At 41.7% G+C, this 12,056-nt stretch overlaps 1 protein-coding gene across 1 annotated transcript in view; it reads right to left on the bottom strand.

Annotated features, from left to right (window-relative positions):
* ABCC2 (ATP binding cassette subfamily C member 2) overlaps positions 1-12,056 on the bottom strand; it is a 71,218-nt gene that overhangs the window by 45,713 nt on the left and 13,449 nt on the right. Inside the window, exons 2-5 of the mRNA XM_054435844.2 lie at positions 11,023-11,119; positions 9,099-9,272; positions 1,504-1,629; positions 174-308 (exon numbers count right to left, since the gene is read on the bottom strand). Of these exons, the coding sequence (XP_054291819.1) occupies positions 174-308; positions 1,504-1,629; positions 9,099-9,272; positions 11,023-11,055 (468 nt within the window). The 5' untranslated portion in view covers positions 11,056-11,119. The remainder of the gene's footprint in view (positions 1-173; positions 309-1,503; positions 1,630-9,098; positions 9,273-11,022; positions 11,120-12,056) is intronic.

Raw genomic sequence — 12,056 nt, 5'->3', positions numbered from 1 at the left:
CCTTTGTCCAAATGAAGTCTACATGGCTTGTATATATCAATGCTTGTGATTAAAGCCTATGATCAAATCCCTCTAATACAATTTGATCCTGGAGCTCAACTTGATGCCATTTATTCTGAGTTAGAGGTTGCCCCATGGTACCTCCTCGTGTCATCCACTCTTTTTTTCCATACCTGTAAGAGTGTCCGGATCAGCGTCTGAAATTGGAAAGTGCCACAGAGTATTGAGAGAATCCAGAATAGGGACAGGAACCAGGAGTTTTTCTGTACACACCATTGTCTGCTGTATTGGATCAGCAAAACCAGGAGCTGGAGAGAAATTCACATGATGTTCTGAAGAATACTGCCACTAACCGAGGACTGAGGGGAGAAGGATGTCAGAGAACATGGGAAGAAAGGAGGGCTGAGGGAGGAGACTGTCGTGACTAATCTGGCCAGGTAGAGAGCACACAGATGCCAGGTTGAACATGTTCCCCCCTTGTCATCCAGCTTTTTCTTTTAGTGCCTCATCTCCATGGACCACACTTGAGTGGGATGTTAGCCAAGAATGTAGAAGGTCACTATCTTCATTTTAGTGGAGTTACTTTGAGAGCTAGAAAAACCTTTCCAAGACCCACGAAAATTAATTTCAGACATTGCAGTAGTAAGGTCGGAAGGCAGGTTCTAATTAATTAGGTGCAAGGTGTCTGTAGCTTGATTTTCTAATATAAGATTAAGCAATTAATTTTTTTAAAAAATCTTGCCTTATATCATCTCACTTTAGATATAATAAATTAAATGTTGATTTCCTAGACCTAGTGCTGTGCTCCTAAAACAGCATTCTGGTGGGGAAAGAGCCGTGATTTATAACATTTGCCCAGGGAGGATTGTGCCGAGTCCATGGTCTAAAGGAGCCACTGCTACTGAGGCCCAGCTGACATTGCTTTGCCTGAACGTAGGTTTGTGATTGCCAGACATTCTGATTTTTCAATAAAGTTTGAAAGTTCAAATAATTATGTGTCATTAGTTGCCACTGAATTGATAGCAATTAATTCAATTGTTATTTAAACACTGTCTAGGCCCCACCCCCTAAAAAAATGCCTACAAGAGAGACATTAGTTTTTTGATATCAAGTTTACATAAACTCTAAGCTCACTGATCCATTGTTTAGAGTCATCAATCAATTTAGAAATAATATTTACAGCATTTAAAATATTCTTTTACATCAAGAAACTTAGCTCTCTTCTGTGACCCTTAGATGGCAAGATATGTGGACATAAGATATACATCTTAGTCATGAAAGCTAATACTTAACCTAGGAAGAAGGCTCTATACATTAATGCTCAAATGAAGATGAAAAGCTAAAATTTGTTTCACCCCGTTCCAACCAAGCTTTGCCTCACTATGGATCCCGTGAAAAAGACAGAGGACCTTGGAATTAATTTCATCCCCAAAGAGTACATTTCAGCTGGATGCTTATGGGTAATGAAAAGGTAAACAGGGCAGAAGTGGTGATAGGTCTTACCCACGTGCCTAGGTAGAGGCTTGGATTGGTATATCGAACAGCAGGGACTGTGGCTTGTCCAGAGTCTTCTGTGAGTACAAGGGCCAGCTCTATGGCTGCTAGAATAAGAAGAAAACCAACGAATACCTGAGAAGGGAAAAAGACCACTGTTAGGAGGATATCATTCTTTATAAGGCTCTTAGAACAGAATGGTTTCCAGTGATGGATAAGAAAAATGGTACGCAGTGATTCAGATAACACAATAAATATTTCTGGAAAGAATGGATACATACAGTTCAAGTGATAGAATAATGTTCAAAGTATGCCATGATCATTGTTTTTGAGGAATGCTGAGTGTGAAGTTTTAAAATATGTCCGCAGATTTTTTGATATTCCTCTCTTCAAAGAGCAGAGCTTAATTCCCCCTCCCTTGAGTGTGGGCTGGGGACTTAGGGATGTACTTCTGGTGAATAGAAAATGGCAGAAGTGACGGTGTGTGACTTCCAAGGCTAGGGTATAAAAAGCAATGTGGATTCTTTCTCCTTGTTCTCTGTCTCCGATTGCTCACTCTGGAGAAAGCTACCAGTCCGGTCATGAGGACACTCCAATAGCTCTTTGGAGAGGACCACTTGGTAAGGAACTGAGACCTTCTGCCAACAGCCAATGAGAAACTGAGGCTTTCTGCCACCAGCCATGTGACAGTCATCTTAGAAGCAGATCTTTCAGCCCCAGTCAAGCCTTCACATGCCAGTAGCCCCAGACAGCACATATTAACTTCAACCTCCTGAGAGACCTTGAAGCAGAACCTGGGTAAGCTGCTCCCAAATTCTTGATCCACAGAAACTGTTAAGATTTAAAGAATTCTTTTTTAGCTGCTAAGTTTTGGGGTATTTTGTTATACAGCAACAGAAAGTACTAGGTTTAAAAGGCACTATTCCCTTTCTTAGGCCATAGGTTTTTTGTTTTTGTTTTGAGACGGAGTCTCAATCTATTGCCCAGGCTGGAGTGGTGCAGAGGCGCAATCTCGGTTCACTGCAACCTCCACCTCCTGGGTTCAAGTGATTCTCCTGCCTCAGCCTCCTGAGTAGCTGGGATTACAAGTGTGCGCCACCACACCTGGCTAATTTTTGTATTTTTAGTAGAGACGGGATTTTACCACGTTGGCCAAGCTGGTCTCAAGCTCCTGATCTCAGGTGATCTGCTCACCTCGGCCTCCCTAAGTGCTGGGATTACAAGCATGAGCCACCACACCCAGCCCCAGTCTTGATCCCATATAATGCCAATCAATATTTGTCCTATGAGCTCAGAAGACATGATACACATTACACTGTTCTAAAGGCCCACATCCCCACATATCAGGGGGGAAATTACTGCCTCCACTGAGTATACCAGCATCTTAGCCATCAAAACGAAGATATTTATGTGGCACCATCTCCCCTCCCCTCATCTTTTTATGCTCCTATCCATCTACCCTTATTCATTCTTTTAAGTCTCATTTAACCAGAATGGCACAGGCAGAGATAATGGGCCCTTTGTAATGAAAACCAGCCAAGAAAGGAGATGAATGCGCCCTTACTTTAACTAATAGGATCAGTGCTATTATTTATTAACGAGTAGAGTCAAAGACATGTTAATAACTGAAATGCATTTTTTCAAGTATATAATACACCATAGGGTGTTTTCCTCACAAGAGACTATGAGGTTTTGGGGAAAAAAATAGCTTTATAGGCGGTAAGCTATGGCTGCCTTTAGGTAAATTAGGAGGTAAAATAGAGCAAGCTAGAGCTAAGGCACCTGCCCTTGGAGATGACTAGAGGGTACTAACCAGCAGCCTACTCCCCAGGCCAGGGAAAAGGAGGGGGTCTTGCCATAGGCTTATATATATTAAACTCATACAATGGATTTGAAATACACTGAGCAGTTCATATCAAAAAAGACCAGTTAACTTTATAAAGAACTTCTACAAAGTAATTTAAAAAAATACCCTAATAACTCAATGTAAAAAAATGAGTATATAATATAAATGGATTTAAAAAAAAAACAAAAGGCTTTTAAACATATGAATATATGCTTAACCTCATTAATATGAGAATACAATTTGAAAGTATATATAATTTGAAACATAACATTTTTCCTAACCAATTAGCAAACATCAAAAAATGTGATACAAAGTTGATGAGACCAAGGAAAGCCTCTTTGAGGGCAGTTTGCCCTGTGTATAAAAATTCTGAGTTCACATATCTTAACTCAGTCATTTCATTTTTGGGAATTTATCCTATAGACACACTTGTATACACAAGTATATACAAAGCTGTGTATTGCAGCATTGCTCATGATGCAAAATATTAGAAACCAACGAAATTCATGTCATATAGGACACATAAATTATGGTACATTCAAATAACAGCATCTCAAAGAATCATTACAAAAAAAAAGCAGACCTTTTGTGGGATTGAGCTGGTTGTCTCCCGGTAATGTGGAGGTGACTGACTTCATCCTGGCTTTTTGATACTTTTACATTTGGAGAAATTTTACATATTTCTCTAAGATCTTCTACCTAGATACTTAAATCTTAATGCCTTAGCCATTTTTACAGTCAAGTTATTTAATTTTCCTCCACCTTTTCTTTTCTTTTTGTTTTTTTTTTTTTTTTTTTAGATGGAGTTTCGCTCTGTCACCCAGGCTGGAGTGTAGTGGTGCTATCTCACTGCAACCTCCGCCTCCCAGGTTCAAGTGATTCTCCTGCCTCAGCCTCCCAAGTAGATGGGATTACAGGTGTGAACCACTATGCCCAGCTAGTTTTTGTATTTTTAATAGAGACAGGGTTTCACCATGTTGCCCAGGCTGGTCTTGAACTTCTGACCTCAGGTGATCCACCCACCTCAGCCTCCCAAAGGGCTGGGATTACAGGCGTGAGCCACTGCACCCGCCCCTCCCCGCTCCTTTTCAATAACATGAGTGTGAGTCCAGCTTGTCTCCAAAGCCTGCCTTATTCTAAAGCATCCAATTCTAGGGACTCTTTCACCAATGCCTGTGACTCATGGCCCTGATGAAAGTTATCCATCCTTGCAAATGACATATGAGGAGGTGTCCCACTCAGAGGCTCTCTCATCTTCCTTCCTCTGTGGATCTATTTATTCAGGAAAGTCCTAATTCTTCCACTAGTCCCAAAGTAAAACTACGCACTTCTGCAGAGAAGAGCACAGTGAAGAATGAAGATAAGATCCAGGTGAAGAAACAGAAGACCAGAAACATGTTCTCTCTGGCCCAGCTGTGTGTAATTAATGATGGATTTCAGAGACAGAAACCCCGCAGCCTCCAGCAGGTGCAAGAACTTTCCAATACCCTGAATCTTAGCTACAAACAGCATACAAGCTGGTTACAGAGAATGAAAGCTAAGAGGTGGTAGAAAGCCAACTGACCAAAGAATAAGCAACAGTATAACTCAGGACTCAGCATCTACAGAATACCCAGGCCTCTACTCTTCCTACCACCAGGGATGCCTGGGGAACACATCTGGAAGCCTTCCAGTGTGGATCAACCATTCCCAGAAAAGTCAGACTTGGCACCCAGAAGACTCGAACAACCAGTCCCGGAAAAATCGGTTTCATAACTGTGGGGAGGAATCTTGGTAGTCTTGCATGCAGCTCCAGCGAAATTCTCCTGCCAGTTTTTGGAAGCTGTCTTGGAAACTGCTGGGGAGAGCTATGAGGTAATACAGCAAACCACTAAGTATTTCAATGCTTCACAAATCATAGGTTTATTCCTAAATTACTCCATGAACATGCAGCCTGAAAATGTGTGGAGATGAATATATTAACTCAATTTCAGTCTGGGTAGTGGCGGAATTCTTCCTTTTTCCCTCCCTCCGTCATAGGATTTTTCTTGTTTTACAGCTCTGTATTCTGCCTTGAGATACTGGTTTTCATTGTACCTATTGGGTCGATTTGGGGGTGGGATATGACTAAAGTCTAATCAAAGAGGTTTCAGTAACCTTGGCTGTATGGTGGTATCAGTATGAGTTTGGCTGCTTAGGTACAAATGAATAAAATATCCACAAAAAAAAGAGAAATATGCAGATTTTTACGTGCTAAAATGGAAGGAGCTCTAAGACACAGAAAAGCCCATATGGGACACTAGCATTTGTGTGAAAAAATATATGTACGTAGCTGTTTGTAAAAGCACAGGCTATTTCTGGAAGGAGATATGAGGAACTGGTATCAATGGTTGCCAACTATGACAGGAATGAGTGACTAGAGTACTGGGTACCCTTTTGTCCTTTTTTTTTTGAGACAGGGTCTAGCTCTGTTGCCCAGGCTGAAGTGCAGTGGTGTGAACATGGATCACTGCAGCGTTGACCTCCTTGAACTTGTCAAGTGATCTTCCCACCTCAGCCTCCTGAGTAGCTGGGACCACAGGCACATGCCACCATGCCTGGTGAATTTTTTTTTAATTTTTTTGTAGAGATAGGTCTCACCAAGTTGGCCAGGCTGGTCTCGAACTGCTGGGCTCAAGCAATTCTCCGACCTCAGCTTCCCAAAGTGTTGGGATTATAGGCGTGAGCTACTATGCCCAGCTCCTTTTGTACTTTTTGAATTTTGTGATCCTCTGAGAATTATCTGTTCAAAAGATAAGTTAAATACACTCACACCCCCATTAAAAAAATAAGGAAGTGATATGAACAGACAATTCGCAAATGAAATACACTTAAATTAAAAAAACAATTGCGTTAGTATTCATAAAAATGCAAAGCAACTCAGTGAGATGTCATGTTTACACATAAAAGTTGAAAATAACTCAATGCTGACAATGGTGCAAGGACATGCACTTTAACACACTGTTGGCAGGAATCTATGTTGGCAGCCTGCCTGGGCGACAGAACGAGACTCCGTCCCAAAAGAAAAAAAAAAAAAAAGGAGTAAAATATCGATACATGGTACAGCAATGGTACAGCATAGATAAACCTTGAAAACATTGTGCTAAGTGAAAGAAGCCAATCAAAAAAGACCACATATTATATAATTCCATTCATATGAAATATCTAGAACAGGGAAATCTATAAAGACCGAAAAGAGATTTAGCGGTTGCTAAGGATAAGGGGAATGAGGAGATGGGGTTAAAGATAATGAAATGTTCTAAAATTGACTGTGGTGATGGTTGCACATATGTGTTAATATACTAAAAAAACGGAATTGTATTTTTTTTTTTTGAGACAGAGTCTGAAGCTGGAGTGCAGTGGCACGATCTTGGCTCACTGTAACCTCCACCTCCTGGGTTCAAGTGATCCTCACACCTCAGCCACCTGAGTAGCTGGGGTTACAGGTGTGTGCCACCGCACCAGGCTAATTTTTTTTTTTTTCTTTTTTTGAGACGGAGTCTTGCTCTGTCACCCAGGCTGGAGTGCAGTGGCATGATCTCAGCTCACTGCAACCTCCGCCTCCCAGGTTCAAGCAATTCTCTGCCTCAGTCTCCTGAGTAGCTGGGATTACAGGCATCCACCACCATGCCCGGCTAATTTTTGTATTTTTAGTAGAGATGGGGTTTCACCATGTTGGCCAGGCTGGTCTCAAACTCCTGACCTCGTGATCCATGCACCTCGGCCTCCCAAAGTGCTGGGATTACAAGCGTGAGCCACCACGCCCAGCCGAATTTTTTTGTATTTCTAATAGAGATGGGGTTTCACTGTGTTGGCCAAGCTGGTCTCAAATTCCTGATCTCAAGTGATCCACCCACCTTGGCCTCCCAAAGTGTTGGGATTACAGGCGTGAGCCACAGCGTCCGGCCTGAATTGTATTAAATGAGAGAACTGTATGGTATGTAAATTATATCTCAATAAAGTATTTTGTAAAAGAGTTAACTAATAGCTTTTATTAGAATGGGATATTGGTTTGCTCATTAATCAGCTTCTTCTTACAAGCTCCAGAAAGTAGAAGAAGCCTCCCAACTTGATTGCTTCTAACCTCGAACAATAACCCAATTCCAAGGGTACTGAGAATGTTATTAAATGTTCAGAGTTGTTTAATGTTCAGAATGTTCAAAGTCTAACATACATTTCTTTCCTTTTTATTTTTATTTTATTTTATTTTTTTAAGAGATGGGGACTTGCTATGTTGTGAGGCTGGCCTGTAGTGATCCTACTACTTCCAGCTTCCAGAGGAACTGGGGTTACAGGTATGTACCACTGAGGTCAGCTCTAACATACTCTTGAATCAACCACTATTCCTAGAATGCATTTCACACCAACATTCAACAAATGTTGAATTCCAATGGGAGTGTTTGAAACATGCTAGGTCCTGTGATGGGCACTCAGGTCAACAAGGGAGACAGTGACACTGCCCCAAGCTCTGAGACTGTTCTTTTTCGAATCAGAATCTAATAAAACCCACGACCAACCCTGACCTCAAAGTGTCAAGGTGAAATCCACTTCCTTTGGCCAAGCTCTTTCCTCCTTTTAAGATTCCAAGTAACCTGAGTCATTGTTAGGTATGCTAGTAGAACAATGGAATCTAGTTTGCCTTTCTAAAAACCTGTTGAAAGATAAGGACTGATAGAGGCTGAGCGGGTGGCTCAGGCTTGTAATCCCAGCACTTTGGGAGGCCGAGGCAGGAGGGATCACTTGAGGTCAGGAGTTTGAGACCAGTCTGGCCAACATGGCGAAATCCCGTCCCTACTGAAAATACAAAAATTAGCTGGGCATGGTGGCGTGCTCCTGTAATCCCAGCTACTCGGGAGGGGTTGAGGCATAAGAATTGCTTGAACCCAGGAGGTGGAGGTTGCAGTGAGCCGAGATAGTTCCACTGCACTCCAGCCTGGGCAACAGAGTGAGACTCCATTTAAAATGGTAGTAATAATGATAATAAGGACAGATAGAAAAAAAAAAAAAACTAGTGAAAGGAAGCAGATGGAAGATTTTATGAGATAATTTTACGACCTCGAATGAGGGTCTTGGGTTCCCACAAGACCCCTCCCTGAGTGAGTTGGTGCAGCTGGCTGAGGGCTCCTCCCCTCCTGGCCCCTCCTGGGCCTCTCCCGCAGACCTGTCCTTTCCATTATTTCCCTACTCGTGCTTGTCACTGTGCACACTTACCCTTCCTCCTTCTACTGTGAGTGATCATCCTGACTCATCAAATGTGTGGGGAAAATGGAAACCTTATTTCGGACCCAAGTTTTTGAAGATGAGTGATAGTTGGATTGCCTCAGTGGGGCAGGAGATCCATTATCTAGCTCATTTTCACGAGGTAGATGCCAACTGAATTACAGTCCACTGATTTATTAGAGCTGTTTAAAGATAGGTGATCTAGTGTTCATTTCTCAAATGCTATAAAGATAATTTGATTGATTATATGCCCTTTGTGTTTAGGGAACCCAATATCCACAAGAATTAAGAGTCACCATTCTTATGCAAAAATCAAAGTCACTTTGATTTAAGAAATGCAGCAAGGGACCCGTGAGAATTAGGGTAGATGGAGAGAGGGAAACCTAGAGCCTGGCTCTACCTGAGACAATGGCACCTGGGGCAGCTGCTTAAAGACAAGGAAGAGGACACTAACCACCAAGAAAATGTCTCTACTGTGCACCAAGGAATTAGAGTTCAGAAACAGTGGTGTTAATTTTACCTGCTTAGCAAGATAGAGTTTGGTGGTAGAGGATCTCTTGGTCCTGGATTTATACACGTGGAGAAGCTGCCAGGGGGCCAGGAGCCATAGGAAGCCCAAGGGAATCCACACCAGAACAGTTTGCTCAAAACAAAGTGGTAGGTCTGCCTCCGGACTGTCCAGGAACGAGGAATTCTGGAGACCAAAGGGGAAGGATTGTTGCATACATGCATTGTGAAGACAGAAAACCACCCTGCAGCACATCCCACTGCTTTCAGACAATTTAAACTCAACTCCATATCCATACCCATATCCAGCCTTACCTTTTAACTATCCATATTTTCCTATTTGTGCACTTTGATACAAATTCACCATTTAATGACAAATGTAGTTACTTTCTGGCCAACCCACCCTCCAAAAACCTGTCTTCTTGTGATTTTAAGTGAATTTCTGTACCAGCTATTCTGAGTAAACCTCGCCACTGCATTTGCCAAATTATAGGATGAAGAAGGACTGTTCCCCAGTTTAAAGGAGAGAATAGTTCCCTGGGATATAAAAAATTATTCAAGTTTCTGGCACTAACTGAACTCACTGGCAGATACTCAAACATGCAGGCGCCATGCAGGGAGAACGCTTAGTCATACTGTAACATTTGCTCTCTGATGGCCCAGAGCGCTTACATTAAAAACCTGGCCAGTTTCAGCACAGCAGTGACAACAGCATTGTTGGACAGAAGGCTTCCAACCAGCAAGTTTTGTGCAGTCTTTGTGTTCTGTGATAAATGGAAGTGTCTTGTGAAGTGGAAGTTGGGGGGTGGGGGGGTGGGCAGCAATTCTTGTATCTGAGTCACATGAGTGTAGATTTTTCTCTTCCTATAAATTGTTAAAAATTGTTTTATATGGTTATTTGTACAGACTCTTTAAAGAATTGCTTGCGATGCCCTGACCAAGAAAGTTTGTTAGGTAGTTCTCATAAAGAATTCTCAAAAGATGGCTTGTCTAGATACTACAGCCCATGAAGATCCACCTTGCTGTGGTATACACTCCTGGCCTCGAGGGTCTTGGGACCCAGGTCCTTTCTAAGACATGAGGTGCTGCCCAGGTGCTCTGCTATCTAATCCCTGCCCCTCTCACCTCTATATAAGGTTATCAAATGTTAGAATTCAGAAGAATCACTTAAGATACTTAAACTATATTTATTGCCCCAGGTGATTCTGATGCTGAGGCTAGGAGTTTGCAGATGACACTTTCTCACTAAACTCTTACTAAAATCACTAAATCTAAGGTCCTTTTTTGTTTTCTATTCCACTAGACCTTTGATACTGTTGATTGGCCCCTATCTTGAAATTTTTTGCTATCTATGACTCCGTAATGTTACACTGTTCTTGTTCACCCCATAAGTGGTGTCTCTTCTTTTCCTTAAAAACAGTATTACCCAACTCTAATTGTTCAAAAATTATTTCAGTGCTCATGATGCCCAAAATTGCATCCCTAGACTCAACTTCTAGTCCATATCATTAGTTGCCAGTTCTTCTAGAACTTATCATTATCATTTCAACATCAACATGTCTCAGCAAGACTCAGTCACGGACCTTCTCTTCCTTCTACTAGCAAAGTATGCAACAACAATTCTCCTTCCTCACACTGATTAAATTGGAAGGTTTTTAACTGTTTCTCTTTAGAGAAGGCAATTTTGCAACTAGCTAGCACAAGAGTCTGATATAAAAAAACATATGACAGAGAATAATTTGCATTACCTTTCCCAGATCTTATATCCCTTATATCCTCTGGAGATATTATGAATTATGCTTTCTAAAAAGCCTGAGCTTTAGACCAATTGCACATCTAACATTTCTGGTTCTTGTTGGTGACCACCCTAAGTTAACTAACTACCGCTTGTTCTGAGTCTGAGAAGAGTCAATATGAAGATAAATGTAATTTCTCACCCAAAAAGTAGAGTTGCAGAACTTCTCCAGCATGATTCCTGGGCTGCGTCTGGGATGAAGACTCTTCAATTAATATGACTGTGTTGTTTCTTCTTTACTTGTTTCATCAAAGAAAGTGGAACAGGAATTATCTACCATTCTGATGTTCCGCGTAAAGGATGACCTTTCATCCCAACCATTTAATCGTTAACCTTGCCTAGATGCATGTTACATTGAAACAGTGGATGGACATGTGACTAAAAAGCCCTAGGGACAGGGAGACTCACCAGTTCCCAAAGTACAAGAGGCCTCTGTAGGAGTGGCCATACATAAAAGGAACCACTGAAAGATGTCAACAGAGCTGGCTAACAAATCAGGAGTGCACAGTCCTTCATTTTCCTAAGGACGTATGGCCCACAAAGGGCAGCATCAGTAGAGGGGCAGGCACCCCTAAATGTGCAGTTTCACTTCTGCTGCAAGATCTTAGAGTTTACAGAAATGTGAAATATCCTTCTTCCTTAGATTTTTAATTAAAAATATAGAACCTAAAACATGGTTTAAACATGAGGTAAAATTGAAGAAGTCAGGTTATAAAATAGATTATCCAGTGTGAGCCTATATGTTATATACATAATACAGGCTTTCAAAAGGTCTATTTGCCTGAGAGTTAGTATGCCAAATGGGAATGAAGCCTTTGCCAGGCATTGTAAATATGATGTCATGATAAAACATCAGGGCCAGAGGAGAGGGGTGATTCTGTAAACAGAGTGGTGGCATCAGTCGCTAGAAACTGTCATCGACCCAACCTTTTCTTTTTTTGTTATTGTTTTTTGTTTTTTGAGACAGGGTCTTGCTCTGTTGCCTGAGCTAGTGTGCAGTGGTGCCATCATGACTCATTGCAGCCTTGACCTCATGGGTTCAAGAGATCTTCCTCCCTCAGCTTCCTGAGTAGCTGGGACTACAGGCACATGCCAACACGCCCAGCTAATTAAAAAAAAATGTTTTCTGTAGGGACGGGGTCTCGCTATGTTGTCCAGGCTGGTCTCAAACTCCAG

This window comes from Pongo pygmaeus, chromosome 8 (assembly GCF_028885625.2).
Source record: "Pongo pygmaeus isolate AG05252 chromosome 8, NHGRI_mPonPyg2-v2.0_pri, whole genome shotgun sequence".
Taxonomy (NCBI): domain Eukaryota; kingdom Metazoa; phylum Chordata; class Mammalia; order Primates; family Hominidae; genus Pongo; species Pongo pygmaeus.
The sequence above is the reverse complement of the archived record's forward strand: the minus strand, read 5'-3'. Positions and strand labels throughout refer to the sequence as shown.